This window comes from Microtus ochrogaster, chromosome 8 (assembly GCF_000317375.1).
Source record: "Microtus ochrogaster isolate Prairie Vole_2 chromosome 8, MicOch1.0, whole genome shotgun sequence".
NCBI classification, from domain to species: domain Eukaryota; kingdom Metazoa; phylum Chordata; class Mammalia; order Rodentia; family Cricetidae; genus Microtus; species Microtus ochrogaster.
The window spans coordinates 15,730,688-15,752,178 of record NC_022015.1 but is presented as its reverse complement, the minus strand read 5'-3'; the positions used below and the strand labels follow the sequence as shown (position 1 = coordinate 15,752,178).

The window sequence follows — 21,491 nt, the reverse complement described above, 5'->3', positions numbered from 1 at the left end:
AAAAAAAAAAAACAGAGCTCAAGAGATGGCACAGTGGATTGCACTGACTGCTCTTCCAAAGAAGCTCAGTTCAATTCCTCTAACCCACATGGCAGCTCACAACTACCTGTAACTCCAGTTTTGGGGGATCTCACACATTTTCTGGCCTCTGAGGGTACCAAGAATGCACACAGTGCAGAGACATACAATGTAGGCAATACACCCATAAACATAAGCACATAGACGTGGCTTTGAGGGCCTGGCAAGATGGCTCAGCAAGTAAACATACTTGCTACTAAGACCTGAGTTTGATCCCAAGAGCCCACAAGACAGAGAGCCAACTCCCTCAAGCTGTTCTTTGCCCCTCACAATCACAGCATGGTCTATGTGCATGCACACACATACAAAACCGAAACTATGTAGTTTTTAAAAGCTTTTAACTATATTTTTGTTTGTTTCTGTTGTTTTATGAGATAGGGTAGCCCAAACTAGCCTTGAATTCTTTACCCTTGTACCTCAGCCTCCTGAGGGCGGGTTTTATAGACATGTACCACCACACCCAGGTGTGTGCATTTTTAACATGTATACAGCACTTTGCCGTTTATAACATGGTTTCACACTTATCATCTCAGGGACTGTACAGGTTGCTCAAGTGTGAGGCATCTGATCTACTGAGCAGATCTACTGGCCATATGGATGAGTTTTGAAGTCCGTTCTGCCAGGGCAGGTATGGTGGCTCACGCCTTTAAGCCCAGCACTCAAAAGGCAGGCAGATCCTGAAGTCTGAGGCCACCTTGGTCTACATATCCAGTTCCAAGCCACTAGGGCTATGTAGTGAGACTCCATCTTTAACAACAATAAAAAATAAAAGTCAGTTATTATTCATAACCCTGCACTCTTCAAGTCATGGCCTGCCATGATCCTGCCATACCCTTATATACAAACAACCCCTATATGGACACATAACTATGACAATTTGTACAACTCCCTCTTGACAACTGGGGCCAGCTGTCCTCGCTGCACAGAGGCCTAGCTGCAGAGGTATATTCCAGAGACACTCACTCTGTGGACACTTAATGCCCGGCAGACTACAGATAAATATCGAATGAGTGAACTGACATATAAAGGAGCAAGAGACAAGTTCTGAGCAGCTATCAGTGCAGCTGAGCAGCAACTTAGCAACAGGCTTCACACTGCTTAGTCCTTATTAACTTCAGGCGGAGTGTTAGCAGCCAGAGTTAGGCTGCCTCTTTGTGCTATGATAAATACAACCGTGACCTATCAATCAGGCAGTGCTTTATTCTATAAGGAAAAAAACCAGGACAGCAAATGGTACATGTTTATAAACCCAGTCCTTGGAGGCTGAGGTACCAGGGTAAAGAATCCAAGGCTTAGCCGGGCAGTGGTGGTGCACATCTGTAATCCCAGCATTAGGGAAGCAGAGGCAGGTGGGTCTCTATGACTCCAAGGCCAGCTTGGTCTACTAAAGCTAGTTCCAGGACAGCCAGGACTATTACACAGAGAAAAAAAAAAAAGGAATTCAAGGCTTTATGGAGACATAAATCCCTATTGAGAAATCTGTTCAGTAATTATGCTACAGTACCAGACATGTGATAAAATAATAATAATCCCTTAGGAAAGTCTAAGGAATTCTCTGGATCAGAACTACAACTCAGAACACTTAAGCTTTAGAGAAAATGACCAGAAAGGAGGGGAGACCACTTGCCCCAAACCTGTGAAGTCAGCCCAGTTCTGCCCTAGCTGGTACTACTACCCAATGTCACTTTCTTTCCTCCTTTGTTCACCTGCTGACATGGAAGCATCTGTAACTAACCTGGTGAATTTGCACATGGTAGCCGCCTGGAACTTCCAGGCCAAGAGCAGCACTCGAAATTCCGTAGGATCAACACATAGGTCATTGCAAAAGCGCTCCATGCCTTCCTCCAAGATTGCATCCTCCCGCTCGTCCTTGTAGCGCCTGAACAGTTCTTCCAACCTCTGCAAGGAAGACTCCTCAGCATTGGTCTTGGACTCCCTCCCAGCATCTCCAGAAGATGTTGGCAGCTGGCAGGCCTCAGTGGCAGCCTCTGCTTTCTTGGTCCCATTGACAAGGATATCCCCAGCTGGTTTGCCACAAGGTGGCACCTGTTCCTCACGGTGGCCAGCTCCCCGCCTGCTGTGTGACTTGCTGCTAGGGTCACGGTCTCCATTTTTGCTGCCCAAGGTTGATGAAGGATTCTTGCACTTGGTGACACACTGGCCCATGGTGGTGATGGCCTGGCCTCTAGAGTGGCCCCCTCCGGATCAGATGCCCTCGTTGCTGCTGCCCCATGTACTTCAACATGCCATCAGTTAGAGGAGCCAGCCAACCTGTAAGGAAATTACATAACAGTCACCTACAAGCAGAGGAGTGGGGTTAGATACACTACACTCCAGAACTGTCTACCAGTGACCACTCTATTTCACTTAGCTAACAATGGAAACGAGGGAAACTTAGCTAACAAGGGAAAGACCGTACCCCACCCCCCCACCATTCCTGTAATTCATCTCCGTGGCTTATCCTTGGAAATGGTGGCTAAGGGATACATGGAGAACCAGCATGGGAAATTCCTAGAATCCTTAAAGTAGCACAGGTTACAAGAGGCTGATTCATTTGCAGAACATCAGAGACTACATTTCTGACAGTGTTCTGGGGATATATGTCTTGTCAACTTTGGCCTTCACATAAGAAAGTTATCTGGACCTGAGGTAAGCCAGAAGTTCATCACCTGGCTCTACACCAAATAACCTATGTGTTCAGATTTTAATAAAGATTGTTTCAGTAAGTCTTTTCTTCCCAGCATAACACAATCAACACCTTGGAGTATAAATTATCTTGGCCTGGTAGCCATGGCAACTAATTGAGCAGAACAATACAGAAGTGGCTAAGTCTATGATAACAGTAATGGACGGAACTGGTGACACTCCTTAGTAGGAGTGGAGGAGAGTTAAAGGGCCCTCACCTCACAGCGGCCATCCCTTCTCCCTAAGATGCTAGCAGAAATAAGGGATGGAAAATTAACTGAAAGCAAGACTTCATGAGGAAACTCCTACGAAGTCCTAAGAAGTAAGGTCATTCACACTCCTCAGTAAGTCCAATAAAATACATTGTTTGGTTTATCCAGCTGGATTCTGCTGGGCTAGGGAGAAGAGGCCATATCCAAGCCACCTGTAATCTCATAATGGTCTAATGAGGTAAAGAGTTACGATGTCAAAACTACAAGCAGGGGCCTAGCCAACCAACCAGTCAACTGAAATGTGTCTGATCCTTTGGATTCACACAGGTGTACCTCCTAGCTCCGTCCTGCTCCACCCACCTATATGGAGCCTGTAGTCCAGGTACTTTCCCAACCTAGGTGTGTCTCCACGCCCAGTACAGTCTCAAAGAGATACAACTGCCAGATTGAAAGGCTACATTGAGCAAATTCTTCAGTTCGTATTATTTGTTATAACTTAATTTTTTATATGAACTGCTAGAAATTTGTGACAAAAGCAGAAGCAACTTCTCTAATACAGTCTACTCAGGGCTTGTTCTTAACTGCCAACTAGTTTGCTATAATACACAATCCATTTGCAATTTAGTACTTGCAAAATTCTGCCAACTACTAGAACGATGGCGGCCACTGACACCGCACTGTGAGTGTGTGGATGCACAGCCAGCAGTGTAACAAGGAAAGCAGACATCAGACAAAAAAAATCAATGTCGGTCCGGCATGGGCCTCCCACTTCTAAGGAGCCTCCATGGCCCTTCATGGTGCAAATTCAGAGTTCTTACGAGTCTGGTAATAGGGCAAAGGGCAGTTGTTAAGAAAAGCTGAAAAAATTAAACAGCTTCTACCAACAGCGTCCAGATAAACTGGGAGTTCCCTTCAAGAGGATTCTCTCTAAAAGGAAGCAGTGAGTGTAGTCATCCAAAAAGACCCACAACCATTCCTGTAGTTAGGGCAGACTCCTATCAGGGTGTGTCCTGTTCTCCACTCTCAGAGACAAAGACAAGTCTACACATGCCCTCAAAAGAACTACAGTTCCAACTTGCTTTAGAACACACACACACACACACACACACACACACACACACACACCCTTAAAAGTATTTTGGCTATGAAAAGTGACAGACCCCAGCATGGTTTCTTACAGGCTGTTCATACTTTGGGCCATGTAGTAAGCCATAAGTGAAACCTATTCAAATTTCAAAAGGCAAGGGGTTAATTCTTGGAAGACCATCATACAAGAGAAGCAACTGTTCCAGCAGAATTCTCTCCAAACAAGGACTGCAGCATGTGGAGGGTCTGGTTTCCAGATTTGTGTTTCTAAAGTCTAGATTGCTGAAAGAAACAAAAGGCCCAAACTTACACAAACCCCACATGCTCACAGACTGGCTGACTCACCAGTGTTTGCTGCTCAGCTCCTGCTGCAGGAGGCCCAGCACCCAGTGCGATAAGAGGATTTCCTGCCCTCCGTCTGACCCACCTACCCAGGCCACTCACCCCGCCCCCACTGGACAGATGCCTCAGTACGGCAGTTCCTTCCAAAGCCTGGCACCAAGGCCTAAAGGTAAGGGCAGAACAGATGGGGCTACCGTAGAGGCCTAAATCCCATTTACTCTGCTGGGTCTTCATGTAAAAGCATCTTTTGATGACCTGATACAGCAGAACCAGTTGAAGCCTGAAGGCTATTAATATGTTCAGCAGATGAGAAAAAGGGGGAAATCAATGTCGGCAGATGATCAATCACCCAGTGACAGAAGGCCGGCTTTCTTCTGTCATAGTGCCTTTCTTTGAAAGGCTCTCATTCTAGTGGGATGGAGTAGTGGTCTCGAGTCAGAGTTAGTATTTCTTGTCTGCTGGTGGATACTGCTCCTGGGTTGCTTTTCGAGTTCTCTGGGCTTCTCCAGGCCCAGTCACAGCAACCACTCCTGTGTTCAGGAGGCTGTCAGAACCTTCTTCAGTCTTTCAAAGCTGAAGGTTTCACTGGCTGTTGGCTAACAGCAGCCATCAATTATTGAGCATTTGATACAGAGCCAAGCTCTATACTAAGTAAGCTTTTAAAAAATTATTAGTTCATGTGACCTCCTCACCACAATGCCATTTAAAGACAGGGAAACTGAGGCTCTGCAAACATACAGTAAATTTATCCAACATCACAGAACAAACAGAAACTGGAATGTTTAGTTCAAGAAACCACGACCAAGGATCATGGGACAGCACAGTGAGTAATGCTCGGGAGCAACAATAGAGCAGCCTCAGAGCTGCAGACCTTAACCACCAGCCTCCAGAGAGAACACCACACTGTCTGCATGTACGCTCAAAAACGTCCAGGACGCTCCCCATGCCAGGAAAGGAGGAGGTGTGCTAGAACTAGGCTGCTTGCTCTAGACCTGCTCCATATCAGTGTGGTGGAAGCTCCAGCCATGAAACTGAAGCCTAGCTCTGTGACCAACTGAATTTCCTAAACCTACTTACATATTGCACATGATCAGTCAGGAAAGGTAAATAGTACCTATCCCCAAAGTCATTAGCTCAAGTTCGTCTAAAAAACAGTCTCACAAGTGCTGCTGATATGGCTCAGTGATAAAGGTGCCTACCACCAGGTTAGGGATAACCTGAAGTCAATCCCCAGGACCTATATGGTAGAAGGGAAAGACAGACCTCTGAAAATTGTCCCAGACCATTACACACATGCCATGGTACATGAGTGCACACGTCCCACCCTCCACATAATAATAATAATTTTACAATGTTATTACCAATAGTAATAATAAAAGGCCAGACATAGTGCTTAATCCCAGTACTTGGGAATCCCAGCAGAGACAAGTTGACGTCTGTGAGTTCAAGGTCAGCCTGATCTACACAGTGAGACCCAGTCTCAAAGACAAAACCAATCTCATACCACACCACTGATTGGATTCAAAAAGCTCCAAAGCCACAGCACACGGAGAATCAGGCTCTCCACAGGATGTGATTTCCTTGGGATTCATCCTCAGTAAAAAACAAGTTGTGTCTTGGTGAATCTTTTAAATTGTTAGCCATACCCTGTTCCTAACCCAAGGCAGGCTTTACCTTTCCTCTTTCATTCACTTCTGTAGCTCTGCAAAGGCAGGATCTCTAGATTCTAGGCAATTACACTCTGTTAACGGAGGTGTCTTCCCAGGTGGCTCTCCGCTCTCCCATTGCCACCTGCGGACAGCTTCTGTATAATCTAGATACTCTAGTGCCTAGTTTCCAAAAACAATACAAATATTATTAGTAATGAATATTACTACCTATCTGCTAGCACATTGTAATCACAGCCATATAGAAATGAAGCTTTGTGCAATAATTACTGAGTTTCAGGAAATTAAATGGCAGCACACTGAGGTCAAGGAACCTCTCTAGGAACGGAGAAAGCACAGTAATCCAGAGATGGTATCTGTTGACCAAATCTGTCACCAGCTCATTCCACTGCACCTCCAAGGGCTGTTGAGCAGAGGAAATGAGATAATCCATGTATTTGGTATATAGAAGCATTCAATGAAGTGTCCGCCTCTCTGTGTAATCATTATTATTGCTATCACAAAGTCACTGACAGACTTAAGCTTCTTTTACACACAGGAAGTGTTCTTCAGTAGCCAGCCCAGCTCTACCACTGGAAGTCAAGTGACTGCTCTCCTGTTTTAGCCATGTGGCACAAATGGATCAAATAGTATCAAGGACAAAGAAAGGTGGGAGAAGGGCTGGAAAAAAAAGTGGGGGAGGTGGAACTATTCACACATACACTAACTGAGAAACCTACTCTTAAGCCTTTATACTCCTTTGGGTATTTATTTACCAGACAGGAACTTGGTTCAGCTTACACTAGATCAAGATCAGTCCCCAGCCTTTCTCCTTCAACCTTACTCCAGCTGTTTCTTACACCCTCCCTCCCTCTCTGCACACCAGCCTCCAGAATCCTCCTTCCTCTGTGCCAACCCTGGCTGCTGTTCCTGAGCACAGGTTTGGCTGCCTGCCCAGCTCAGCCCAGCCTCAGGCCTGAAGCAGACATTGCTAGAACCCAAGGGCAATCCTTAGAGGCCTGGAGTCCCTGGAGGTACTCCAGCTCCAGCTGCGCCTAGCTCATTGGTAGTTCCATGAGGAACAACCAGGCAAGCCTGTCTTCAAGTGACTTACTCTTGGTTGTTGAGCCAACCCATAGTAGGACCAACCAACACTGAGCCCTGGTACGAATGGAGACAGGAAAAAATGGGAGATAAGAGAACTGCAAAGAAAATTTGAGAGGAACTCAGAAAGATAACAAGTTTAGGGCCTGGGGCTACAGTTGTACTTTTATAAGATGACTAACAAGTAAATTGCTATAGCTTTTATATTAGGAAACTAAGGCTTCTTAATTGCTACACAATAGGACTACAAAATAAAATCAACCTGCCAGACTTCACTGAGAAGATTTCACAGAGACATAGATGTTATTTGGTTTCTCAAATGGCAGTAGGCGAGAAATAAAAAGAGAAGAGCAATAGGGTTGGCCTGTGTAATGAACATATAGTAGTAACTATATTTTAAAAGTCATTACAGGGAGCTGGGTAGATTGGCCCATCAGTAAAGTGCCACCCACAAAAACATGAGGATTTCAGTTTGGACCCCCAGCATCCATGTAAAAACTGGGCATGGTAGTCCATGTCTAACCACAGTGCTGGAAAAAGAAGACCGGGAAATTTCCAGTCAGCCTAAGCCAATCAATAGGTTCCAGGTTCAATGGTAAACCTTATCTCAGAAAATATGTTGAGAATTACACCTGACACTGAACTCTGACCTTCACACGCATACACCACCCACACTTACACAAAGCATTGCATGTATTTATTGAGAATGATGTGAACTGTTACATTTAACTCACTACATTTTTTTTTTTTTTTTTTGGTTTTTCGAGACAGGGTCTCTTTGTAGTAGTTTTGGTGCCTGTCCTGGAACTAGCTCTTGTAGACCAGGCTGGCCTCAAACTCACAGAGATCCGCCTGCCTCTGCCTCCCGAGTGCTAGGATTAAAGGCGTGCACCACCACTGGCAGACTTACATTTTCTTTATAAAAGAAAAAAGTAAATAAAATTCAGGGGGTTGGCCTGAGGTAACCAGTCTGACTCCAGGGTCTCAGTCTCTCTTCTGATCGCTATCCTGGCCTTGCTTACTACTCTTCTCTGATATAATGTGTGCCAGGGGATGCCACACTAGAATGACGATGCCCAGGAAGAAAATGTTCTTTATCACACTGAAGAGTATTCCAGAGGTTAGTCTATATGCAGAGGAAACTAAGGACACCTTGGTGTCTCATTTGGGACTCCCATAAACAATGTATCCCTTCAACAAATGACTTGACCTCTCTGAGTTTCTGTGACTCCAACATTAAAATAGAAAGTCTAGATTTGTCTTTTCAAAGTATAATATTCTGGGGCTACCTTTGTCTATTTGCCATTTAAAAGAGACTTAAGTTGAAAATCTGGAACCTTCTGAAAACAAGAACTTTTTCTCCTTAATGAATGACTCCCTTGCTTCTTCTTGCTCATACTATCAGAGCCAAGCCCCAAAAAGAAGAACAATGGGTGACTCCAATCTGAACAATGGAGTGATAGACATCATGGGAGTTTGCAGCCTTCTCTTTCCTTCATTACTTTAGTTTGAAATCTTCAGGGTAGCAATAAGACCCCAACTCGCGGTAAGCAGTCGCCACGAGAAGCAGCCCAAAGCAAACTGTTTCTTTGATGTAGTTGATTTAGTCAGAAAAGCCTGCTTAGAGGAAGTGTTGGCTGCTGATAGGGAGCCTGTGAAATGAGAAGCTAAATACCAGGAGGTAGATGCTATACCAAAAAACAGTGTCAGCGAGGTGTGTCTGATCTTCCCTAAGACTGCCCTGAGGAAGGGAACAACCCAATGCCCTTCTCCGTTGTGTTCCCATCTTGAGGCAGATATCCTGCGGCTAGAAGTTACCAGCACACACTGGCATTCTCACTAATAGTAATAAGAAATTCATGTTTCCAACTGCTATCTCAATAGTTTGTAGAGCTAGCCAAGTCCATGGTCTTACTTCTCCCTGAATACACCAGACACTGAAGAACAGACATGACATCTTCAGTTCTTCTATAGCAGCCAGAGGCTGAGGCAGCCACGCTGGCAGAAGTCACCCTCCGAGCAATAGGTGGTCTCTAGACAAGACTACAAGAGACAAGACTCCAAGTCCCACTTGGAAGCTAAAGGCTCTGAATAACCTTTTCAAAAGAGATTGAAAAGTGGGCACGTCCAATTGAAAATAACTTCTAGAAACTTGCAGAGAATGAGGAAAGGTAGGGGACTGCTCCCTACACTTGGAACTTGGGGCTTAAAGGAAGATCACCTTCAGAGAGTAGGTCTTACCAGAGCTACTTAGTGGGGAAAGCAGTTTCCTCCACCAAAACCAACAAAACCTGTTTGTTTCTCTGTTGTTGTTTTAAAGGTATCTCTGTCCTAAAACACCTCACATTAGCACACTAAAACACAGCACTAGTTAGGGTTGGGTAGGACTCGCTACATCAACCAACCTCAAAAGTGCAAAAGGACAGAGGCATGAAGAAAGGAAAGAGAAAATATTTTTAAAAGGAAATATACCACAAGTTACATTTCTAGGAAATAACCCTGGGTCACATGACTAACACCATCCAGCTTGGCACAAAGTCATTTATGTTTATTAGTCTGTCACTGGTCCTTAGGTGTTACACTTGAAATACAATCACATGCTGTATAATGACATTTTCATCAGTAATGAGCAATGATCACAATGGTGGTCCCATTAGATCACAGAGCAGTTTTTTAGGCAACCATAGTCACCTTAATGCTGTGGAGAAACAGTGTTCACTTATTCATGATGTTGGCACAGATAAGTACCCTATACTGCCAACTGAAAAGTACAGCACATATAATTATGTTTAGTATATAACATTTAATAAAAAAGATTACGTTACTGAGCTACATATTCACAATGCTACCTTCCTGGTGTTAAAAGATTACTCTGAAACAGCATGCTGAGTGACTGGCAGCAAGCTCATACATGTCACATGTACCATCTCCCCTCACTGCATCAAGACACTACATGAAGTGAATGACCTGTGTGTAAGGACACTCAATGGCATCCACACAATGACAAACTCACTCAGAACCCATGCCTTAAGCAGTCCATAACTAGATACTACTGAGACTATATATCTATTTAAGGCCTGAGGCTTACTTAAACCGGTGTGGCTGAGGGCTACTTGCCAAATACAAGCAAATCAACACAGATACACCAAATAAACTTTCCAAAATGAAATAAAGCATTTTGATCTTTAGGCTTTAGAACTGAACAGCATGTTTACCCAAAATAACAAAAACTGGACCTTTTCTCATGTCACTGGCCCACAACTAGGTTTTTTGTTTCTTTCCCCCATCACAACTATTCTAAAGCAAAAGGGCCATTGTTAGGGAGGCAGTAGCTTTCTAGGTTGGCCACTCAGTTACTTTTCTAGCTGTTACTTCATATCTAAAGAAGAAACTTAATTGGATGAAAAGCTTATTTTGGCTGGTCCAGAAGATATGGTCCACCACGTCAGCAGGAATGGGAGGCAGCAGTTCCTCACATGTTGGCAGATGAGGGAGTAGAGAGGTCACACTGGAATCCACAGCATGGATCACCTTCAAGTCTCGCCCTGAGGGACTGCCTTCTGCTAGAGAGGCCACAGTCCCAAAGGCTCCACAACTTCCCTAGTCAGTGCCACCTGCTGGGCACCAAATAATCAAAAACATGACCCTGTTGGGGACAACTATAACAGTCACTCCTCTGTCACCAGCCTCCCCACCTCAGCTTCTCCAATGACATTCTTTGTTTAAAGGCAGAAGGCTGTCTTGGGTTTGTACTCCCTGGTACATAATGAGCTCTACTCTGGCTCAATGTATGCAGTTTCCTTCCTTCCTTGGGATGGCACTTCAGTAGACCTCACTGAAGGTGAACTGCTGATTAGACATTAATTCATTGCTTCCAGGTAGCATACAGATATTTGACACCCAGAAGGTTAGCAAATCATAGCTAATTAGTCCTCAAATATCCAATTACCACATGAACTGTTCACTTTCTGGTCACCTTCTAAGGAGTTCAGCTGAGAAGATAACTGGAGATGAAAGAAAGGAAATTGTGAAATGAGTCAAAAGATGAGGAAAGAATCTGATACAAAAAATGATAAATGACTGTCTGCAAATGCCTTATAGGAATACTTGAATGATCACAAATATCCCTCTGTGGTTTCTAGAGTCATGTGGTTTCTAAGAAAGCCCCAAGTTCATCACATGGTAACTGATCAATTTCCCAGTGCTTGCTTATTCTTTATAAAGAAAATCTAAATCCATTATAAGACCACACGTACCAGCTTCCTCCTAGAAGCCCATGATGGAGGCTGACTGCTAATGTACAGCAGAGAGGAAGAAGGGACAGATAAGAGCTGCACAGTGAAGAATTCTTCCTTTCGACTACATGAGTAACCTGGTCAGAAACATCTATGACTACTGCCAAATCAAAAGTACTATCTACATATTCTAGAAAGTCCAGAAAATGCAGACAAGCCTGCATACACACACGCACACACACACGCACATGTGTGTGTGTTTGTAAAGGTAAATGAATTTTACATGGGTTCTGGGGTTACTGAACTCAGCTCCCAAAGCTTGCAAATCAAGTACTTTTAGTGCCTAAGCTACCACCTTAACCCCTCAACATACATTTTAAATATTGTTATCGCCTCAAATGCTCCAGACCACACTTAACTCGTAAGGCTTATTTGTATCCTACTATTCAGTCTGTCAAAATTCTTGTATTGTACTCCAGAGGGAGCAAAGAGACTGAGACTCGTGGGGCTGAAGTACTGTAAACAGCTTAGCATCTCAATGAACAGGCTCCATGATTTGTTATTTTAATTTCTTACTCTCAGATGGTAACTTGCTCTCCATAATTCACTATTATAGGCAAACTAGGGTAATAAATAGAAAATAAAGTTAAAAACCAGAACATCATTAATTATTTTGTGAGAATAAATCCCAAGAAGGGAAATTAATGGATCAAAGAATATGCAAAAACATTTCTATGAAATCTATTCTAGCAATGAATGCAAACTTTCAACATGCTGCATTTGTCAGCTAATTCAATTTCCCTTAAAAAAAAAAAAAGGCCAAAAAACCCCCACAAAACTTTGCCAAAGCATGAAAGATGTTATATCTTAAGAAAAATATCCAGGCAGCAAGTAAAGTGTCAGCCTTATTGTGAGCACAAGGACTTAAGAGAGTTGTTAAATGATGGGACAAGAAACAAGAAGCTCAACATCATCTGAATTTCCACAATGTATTTTTTTTTTTTTTTTAGTATGAGACAAACCTTACCTTTTCTACCCTCCAAAAAGTTAAGATGGTACCACCTGAAAGACTAATGCATCCTCATCCTCTTAGCACTGGCTGAAAATCTGCCTCTTGACTAAGCAGAGCCAGAGTGACTCATCTGCAAATGGGGCTGCAGAGCCTGGAAGCAGAGAAGGGGCCGCAGTTAGCCCACAGACCTGTCATTTGGGCTTTGAGCTATAGACTGAATCAAAGGACATTACAGAACATAACAGAACCATGTATGCTTCCCCACCATTCGGCCTCTTTATCAGATCACTGCCCAACCTTCACCAATTCTCTCCCCAAGTCCTGGTATAAGGCTGTGTGTATGTGGGATTCATATGGAACATGTGACTTAAACCCACCACTGCTTCATACATTCCTGGTTCCAATGACTATGACAAGGGGTACATAGGCACCAAGCCAACCACTAAAAATGGTCACCATACCACAGTCAACAGAGAGAGTAAAATGTCTATTGAAAAAGGTAGATGTGAAGATTAAACAGACACTCTTTACCAGTTAAGTTTCAGATCTAATGCATACAGAACTCAAGAATGAGATTCTTAGGTGGAAGGCAATACTGAGAAATTACAAACTGGGTTTTGAAGACATCATTTTTACCCGGAATCCAATAGTTTCAAGAATGGAGATCAAAACCTAACTTTCATGAATACACCAATCAGTAAATTCCCTTTTCCATTCCCCAGATGTCAGCGAGTTCTTACAAAGACAGTTAATGCTTCTCAGATTTCCTACTTAAGCAGCCCAGAGAGGATCCAATACTTATGACTTCCTGATTCATGTTCCTGGACCAGCTTACGGGGCCACAATTTCAATCTAATACGTCATGGGTACTCTCAGCTGAACAACAGGAGCAATGATCCCTGGCCCATGAAAGCTGACAGATTCCATTACAACTAGGTGAGCCATTAGGATACTATTTATATAAGATGGTATGACTAACAAGCTAAAAGAACTATCTTAGCCCTCTTCCAAATACACAGTGACAGAGTATTTACCCCTGACTTCTACTGTAGAAATATTTTCTCTCACCTTCATATTCCCAAGGAAGAACCCCTTCTAACATTCAAAAGCATGTGATGGGACGGAAAGCAAACTCTCCTGGAAGCTTTGTACAATAATGACATAGCCAACCTTCTTCCAGCTCAAAGGTATTTGATCTAAACCACATCCTATGAAACTGAAAAACAAGACATGACCAGAATTCTTGGTTTCAATTACTATCACCCAAACAAGTTCCCTCTAAGTGCTAAGAACCAATTTAGGAAGAATCTGGGTTTCTAAAACTGAGACTAGAAATGCTCATGGTTTGTCTTTATATATACATACAAACAAACACAATATCCTATGAGGGTAATATATAGCCATGTGTCTATGTATAAATATACATACATACATACACAAACACAGATTAAAACGGTTTTGCTTATTTTCTTAACAGTTATTTATTTTCACAACTGCTTTTAGGGCACATGGATACATTAACATGCATAGAGAAAAACAGATCCTTAAATCAAGAGTCCAACATATGATAGAAAGCAACAAGCAACTTGGTACTGCAGGCTTTGTAAAGTAAGGTATCTCTTGCTGGACATTGTGGTACATGCTTTTAATCCCAGCACTCAGGAGACAGAGATACGTGGATCTCTGTGAGTTCAGGGCTAGCAAAGACTACATAGTGAGACCCTGTCTCAAAAAACAAAAAAGAAAAAAACAAACAAAAAAACAAAAAGGAGGCTACTTAGTTCTTGTCTATTTCCTGCCCCAACAGCCACTACCTAAGAGTCAATGCAATGCTGTCTATTTTAGTTGTCCTGTCAGGCCCTATTTTAGGAAAATCCAACATGAGAAAACTCCAAAGCAAAGCAGTAGGACCAAAGGCTCTTTCTTATGGTCATCAATATGTTGGACAACCTGAGAGTAGCTACAAGCCCAGAATAAATTGTATCTATGAGGGCACACACATTTTGCACCAAGTAACAGAGGGTTCAATGAGTTGCAAGCAACTTTCTGAACTACCATCAAATTTGCATGTACTTCAAGAACCACATCCAATCCCTTCACTCCTGAAGCCCTGCCTGTGCATTCCACAAAGAACAGGACATCTCTGTATGAAAAATAACTAGACTTACACATCTCTATGGACTCCTTGCACCTCATGTTCTCACCTTAAGTTTGGGGAAAAAACAAAAGATCATTTTGTACCAGATGTGTCTCAATTCGAATACTGAGATGGATTCAACCAGTCTATGTGCCATTGTACATTAATTTGGGGCAACACTTTTGTTTATTTGTTTTGTCTTAGTTTTCTTCATTTTGATAGTTTGGGTTTTCATTTGTTTTGCTTTGTTGTTGTTTGTTTTGTTGTTTCGCTTTTTGAGATAAGGCATCATGACATAGCCTTGGCTAACCTGAAACTCAAGAGATTTGCATTCCTCTGTCTCCCTAGTGCTGGAATTAAAGGCGTGGCCCACCATGCCCAGCTGCTTGGTTTTTAGGTTTGCTTTTATAGGTATTGGAGCTGATCTTGAATTCATGATCCTCCTGCCTCAGCTTTCCAAATCTAGGATTACAGGTCTGCAACACCAGCTTGGTTTCATTCTCTGAGAGTCTCATTTGTTGATTTGTCTGATCTCCAAACAGTACAAGTTTTATCCTGGGTACCTCAGTTCCTAGGCACACAGCAAGGGTTTGCTGTATATCTGCTGATGAACCACTGATAGTGTGATGGTTGAATAAGAATGTCCCTCATAGACTTATGTATTTGAATGTTAGGTCCTCAGTTGGTGAGCTATTTAAGAAGGATTAGGAGGTGGGGGTGGGCTTTGACGTTTCAAAACCCCACAACAGGCCCAGTATCTGTCTCTGCCTGTAATCTATCAGATGTGAACTCTCAGCTACTGCTCCAGCAACATGCCTGCCACTGTGCTCCCTGGCCATGATCAGGGACTAACCCTCTGAAACTGTAAGCAAGTCCCCAGTTAAATGCTTTCATAGCTGGGTGGTGGTGGCACATGCCTTAATCCCAGCATTCGGGAGGAAGAGACACGTGGATCTCTGTGAGCTCAAGGCCAGCCTGGTCTACAGAGCAAGTTCCTTCCAGGAAGGCTCCAAAACTACACAGAGAAACCCTGTCTCAAAAAAGATAGATAGATAGGCAGACAGATAGATAGACAGATAGATAGACAGACAGATAGACAAATAAATGAATAAATGCTTTCATCAGTTGCTGTGATCGTGATATCTACTCACAGTACTAGAACAGTAGCTAAGACAGTGAGTGCCCACGATGCACAAGGCGCTAGTCTGTCTTGAGATATTTGCTGCCACTATGTTACTCACAGAAACTCCTTGATGCTGGGCATGGCGGTGGACAGAAAGGCAAGCAGATCTCTGTGAGTTCCACGGCAGCCAGGACTAGAGAGAGAGAGACTTGTCTCTAAATAGATAAATAAATAGAAATAAATAAAAATTCCCCTGATGAGTGGCTTTTGACTTATCTTACTAACACATGTGGCTTGTCAAAGACAGAAAGAGATGAGGACAGCACAGTTCTACCTCTGGATCCCCCTAGAGACAATGAGTTACGCTGCTGATGGCAGCAAGAAAAGACCAAGAACTACAGTCCTAAACAAAGCTTCCAAAGCCAGACATACTTGCCAAGAAGCAAAGAGCAGATTCCACCTCCACTGGCTGGCAGGCAGGCCCACACATTCTGCTTAGCCATGTGAAACAGCAGGCTCTTGCTCTCCCCACCCCCAGGCCCACTTAGGATATTTGGGGTAGCAAGAGAATAGCAACACTGGTGACTTTTCTAGGAGATGTTGTATAAAAATAGAGCTTCCAATTTTAGGCCAAAAGTTGAAAAGAAAAATAGCCAGAATTAGACGTTTGTTTTAACACAATACATTGAAAATTCCAAGTATTACAAGTTTAGGTGCTGGTAGCTGGGGAGGAGGTCACACCACCACAGGGCTCCTCAGTGAGTTGGCAAACAGTAAGGCTGTTTAACAGTGCATATCTACCAGTGACAGAACTAAAAAGTCTACCATGTGGGGAGATGGAAACCAACTGACACACCTCCTGTGGTTGTCCACAGTGGCAAGGCTGACACAAATCAATCTCAGCAGCAACTTACAAGTCAAAAACGTTATAAATCTTTTTTGAGGCTGGTCAAAGATTAAATGTTTTAAGCCCCGAATATGACTCATTTTTCAGAAATTAAGTCAGCATAATGGAGGGGGAGCTTCTAAAATAATTTTCTAAATTGCAATCATTAACTTTTTAACTTCCAGGTTTTAACACCCATAATTCATCAACACATCTTAAGTTGAAACAAAAGACAAATACCTGCTTTTGACAGCAAGTTGATGGCCCTTCAGGTATGAGAATCACTCAGACCAGGTGGTGGTGGTGCAAGTCTTTAATCCCAGCACTCGGGAGGCAGAGGCAGGTGGAATCTCTGTGAGTTCAAGGCCAGCCTGGTCCACAGAGCAAGAATCACTCTGGCAGAACTGGTGGAGAACAACAGAAGACCCAGAAAGACACCATCATGATAATAAAGACCTCCCAAAGGGTTTGTGGGCACCATAAATTACACAACAAATCTATTCTGTGAGGCAGCCAGGATTAACTCCCATTCATCCCAGTTGACTCAGAATTGCCAATGGGCTTATCAAATGGAAGGCATTATCCACCACAGCTGTGCAAAGGCACAGTGGTTGGTCTCACTGTGTATCGGCTTGCTGACATTAACTATTCACCAAGAAAAATCAACCTTACAATTAAAAATAAAAAAAACCAATGTCATTACTCCCCTCCCATCCTGATTAAGTTTTTCTGACTGAATTTTTAAGGATGCAATATGACATCTTACTATAACAAATGCATTATGTCTATTACACATGCAAGAATGAATGCATTTTATATGATTTACTTCCATGGAGTTCATGGCTCATGACAGTCAAACACAACCATCCCAGCACTTATGAGGCTGTGAGTTTGAGGCCAGCTTGGTCTACATGGCAACTTCCAGAATAGCCAGGGCTACATAGGGAGAGCTTGTCTTAAAAAACAAACAAACAAACCAACCAAAAAAAACCATGATCATACTCAGTATGTAGAGAAGAAAGGATACTGTCTTGGTGACAGTGTCTTGACTGTAAGCCCCAAGAAGGAAGAAGTGTGTGTAGTACATGACCAGGGTCAGCTGACACCCAAAGATAGGTTCCTAAAGAATCCAACAGAGACTCTGAGAGCTAGAGAGGAGAAGGAGTGGGGGAGGGGAGAAAAACAAGAGAATACCTTCATAGGAAGTGTACCCACACGTGTGACATAAAAGCACAAAGGACACTACTTGGGAGGAGATAGAGGATCGACAAGAGAAGGAGATGAGGGAGAGAGGGCAGGTAAGGAGATAAAGAAGAACAAAGTGTAAAATGACATATATGTATAAAAATGCCATAATGAAACCCATTACTTCACATACTAATTCCAACTTAAAAAGGATATCACTATATTAAAAATGAAGAAAAAGTACCTACTATGTATTTGGGGCACTGAACAATCTGTCTTCATGCGAGTACTCTAGGGACTCTCCCAAACTGTCCATAAATACTTCCTTAAAGTTCACTATGTACCGAGCACTATGTGTGAGACTTTTACACACAACTAAACAATGATAGGACACTAACTAGTATCTTGGGTATTATTCTCAGCACTTCACAGATGAGCAGACTGAGGCACAAATTCTAAGACACTGGCCAACGGGTCCATGTTTTACTGTTTCTCAAAAATAAGAGTAACAAGCTGGGTGTGGTGACACCTGTCTTTAATCCCAGCAGTGACAGGTGACTCTGTGCATTCAGGATCAGCATGCTACACATAGCAAGTTACAGGGTAGCCTGAGCTACAAAGTGTGAGACTCTGTCTTCTTAAAAAAAAAAAAAAAAAAAAAAAAAAGGTTCTTTCACACAAGAGTGGTGTTTTATTTGGGGCACCAAAGTGCCTAAGCCTCTGAGGAGAGGAGAACTTGAACTTGAAATGTGGCAGCTGCTTTAAAACTTTAACTGCAAACTGCAGCAAGAAATGGATTCTGGGGCTGGAGAGATGGCTCAGGGGTTAAGAGCACTGGCTGCTCTTCCAGAGGACCTAAGTTAGATTCCCAGCACCAACATGGCAGCCTCAAAACTGTCTGCAACTCCAGTTCCAGAGAACCCTACACCCTCTTCTGGCCTCCTTGAGTACAAGGAGCACCACACAAGCAAGCACACATACATATAAATTTAGAAAAAGATTTTTAATCCTGGCCTACACCCTCCAAGGAGAAATGACCCACAGTTTGGAAGATCTCAAGACCAGGCTTAACGTTTCCCTGCTAGACATGTTAAGTATTCTGTGGCTGTCATACCACTTACTCTTCACAGATACCCATGAAGGATGTTTCTTTCTGCTCTCTCTGATAGGTGAGGGAATAAACTCAGAAATAAAGCAATTTAAGCAATTTGCCAGGTATGGTGGCACACTTGTAATTCCAGCACTTGGGAAACTAAGGCAAGATTTCAAGTTCCAGGTTACAAAGACGACAACGAAGAAGAAGACGAAGAAGAACCACAAAAACAAAAGCAGACAACTACCTCATACAAGTCCCTATTGTGTGACAAAAACAGAGACAGTAACCGTACATTCCAGTTGTTCCCCCAGTTCCCAGCTTCCTTTCACGTAGGTAGAGAAAGGCATCTACTTCTGGCCCGTAGCCCATAGGCAGAAATGATGCAAGGAGGTTCAGGCAGATGGAATCTTCAGGTCTAAGCAATGGACTGTTAAGTGTCATGGCTGCCATCTTATCACCTGCTGGGGTAAACCAAAGTAATAACCAGGACAACACAGATAGTACAGTATGAGACAGTGGAGTCTGCATCCCCTGGTCTCTGTAGGGCTTCACCTGCTGACTACTGTGGGACACACAAGCAGTAAATTTTGTCAGATTATGCCTAACTTCCTCAGCAATGCTACAGTGACTCAGTTCAGGCATCTTGAGTGCAGTGACTTCACAGGGGCTTTACCTAATTCCAATCTCCCATGGCACAGGAGTGCTCACACACACAGTATAGGCATCCAATGTACCCACTTAAAATCACTTACTAGAGCTGGGGACGAGGCTCAATGGTCTATAGTCCTCACCTTGCATGTACAAGCCACTGGGTACAATCCCTAGTACTCCCCTCCCCAGATTAGAGATCCTTTTCACTATAGACTCACTATACTCTTCTGGACCTGCTCTCAGCTTCTCTCATCATCCTCCTTTTGCATTTCAGCTGCTCTAGCGTATTAATGCACGAAGGTATTCCCCAAGATGCATGGCCTTACCTGTTTCTATAGCTTTACTTTACTGTTAGCATTGCTAGGAATGCATCCCCCCTCCTGATTCTCTGCTCTTGTCTCCTCAGTCCTAGCTCAGGTTTTCTTTTCACAGGACTCCTTGCTGCTGAACTGCTGGCTCCTGTGTTGATATCACTGCATCTTGGAGCACTGATTTTACAAACCATCTAATTGTTACTGTGTCTGGTGTTTCTACCATGCTATAAGGTCTGTGAAGAACAAGAGCTACTGAATCTGCTGGAAAGAATACCTGGCAACAAATAAGTACCTTTCACTTCCTGAAACACCAAGTTTTCAACCACTCTGGGGCCTGTTGAGCAGACAGTGAGCTACAAATAATTCCCTTGAATACAATGGGTGAGAAAAAAGACATGTTTGAGGCCCAAATTTCCTAGCTTACAAGACTGGTTTTGAGTTTCAGAAGTCCTCTATGAGTGACACACATTCCATCTGGGAAATCAGTCCCTTGCTCATATATATTTCTAACTGGGAAACTACAAAATCTGTTTCTTCTTAAGGAGAAATTATCTGATATCTGTTTGGAAATCTTAGCCAATGTTAGTCTTGTTTTGTTAAGCTGCTGTGGCATCAAAAGCTCTTCTATTTACTCAGATTTTGACAAGTACTAAATAGGGGGACCTGAATGTGTATGAAGCCAAGTACTGTATGCAAATGGTAAATATGCAAATCAGAAGGGGAGGAGCTTAAGATGTGTTACTTACAGGGAGGAAAAAGTTTCCCTACAAATGGGGAGAAGGCAACTGGAAGGTTCTCACTTGTTGCATAACTTTACCAGCATCTTCTGCTCGGTCAGGCAATGACTGAGAGCTAGGTAAATGCTTTGTTAAATTAAGCAACTTCTGTTTCTTGGCTAAGTAAGAGTTCAAAGTTAAGTCTTCAATTAATGTTTTTGTCTGATTTGGAACTGTCACAAAAGTTCAAGTATCCAAAATCTTGAAAAGAACTATTTTTAATTCATTTGTTGACCCTGCAGTGGTCAGAGGACAACGTCTACAGTTGCTTCTCTCCTTCTACCACAAGCTGACAAGTGCCTCTTGGCCATCTCAGTAAGCCTCAAGCTTTCTCTCAGGATACAAAGATTCTGAATGAAATAAGAAGACCATAGTAAATGGTGCAGGAAACCAAGACATATTGATCCAATGGCAATTTCCCCAAGAACAAAAGAAAATTAACAACTGTCTCTAGCCTCACAAAGGCTTGCTGAAGAGCAAAGGCAACTGCTACAACTCCCTGCCATCCTCTTTCAGATTTATCCAGACTCAGCAATTGTCACCTATATAATGACTGTCTAGAGAATACCGGTTATGTCAATCATGCAATCTCTACCCTCAAAATCTACCTTGTGATTTTTATATCCAAGAAAAAGGGCACACTGCCTGATTTGGAATCCAAGTCTAAAATCTGCTCAGGACTGGAGAGATGACTCAGTGGTTAAGAGCACTGGCTGCTCTTCCAGAGGTCCTGAGTTCAATTCCCAGCAACCACATGGCAGTTCACAACTGTCTGCACCTCCAGTCCCAGGGGATCTGACACCCACACACAAAATATATACAGGCAAGCCGGGCGAAGGTGGCGCACGCCTTTAATCCCAGCACTCGGGAGGCAGAGGCAGGCGGATCTCTGTGAGTTCGAGACCAGCCTGGTCTACAGAGCT

At 43.1% G+C, this 21,491-nt stretch overlaps 1 protein-coding gene across 4 annotated transcripts in view; it reads right to left on the bottom strand.

Annotated features, from left to right (window-relative positions):
- Dcun1d3 (defective in cullin neddylation 1 domain containing 3) overlaps nt 1-21,491 on the bottom strand; it is a 41,743-nt gene that overhangs the window by 5,061 nt on the left and 15,191 nt on the right. For 3 of the 4 annotated variants that reach the window (XM_026781261.1, XM_005351162.3, XM_013347729.2), the window contains exon 2: nt 1,814-2,349. In XM_026781261.1, coding sequence (XP_026637062.1) covers nt 1,814-2,244 — 431 coding nt within the window. In that variant the 5' untranslated portion in view covers nt 2,245-2,349. Of the gene's footprint in view, nt 1-1,813; nt 2,350-12,415; nt 12,552-13,468; nt 13,569-21,491 lie in introns of those variants that run through there. The other variant, XM_026781260.1, reaches the window with a different exon arrangement.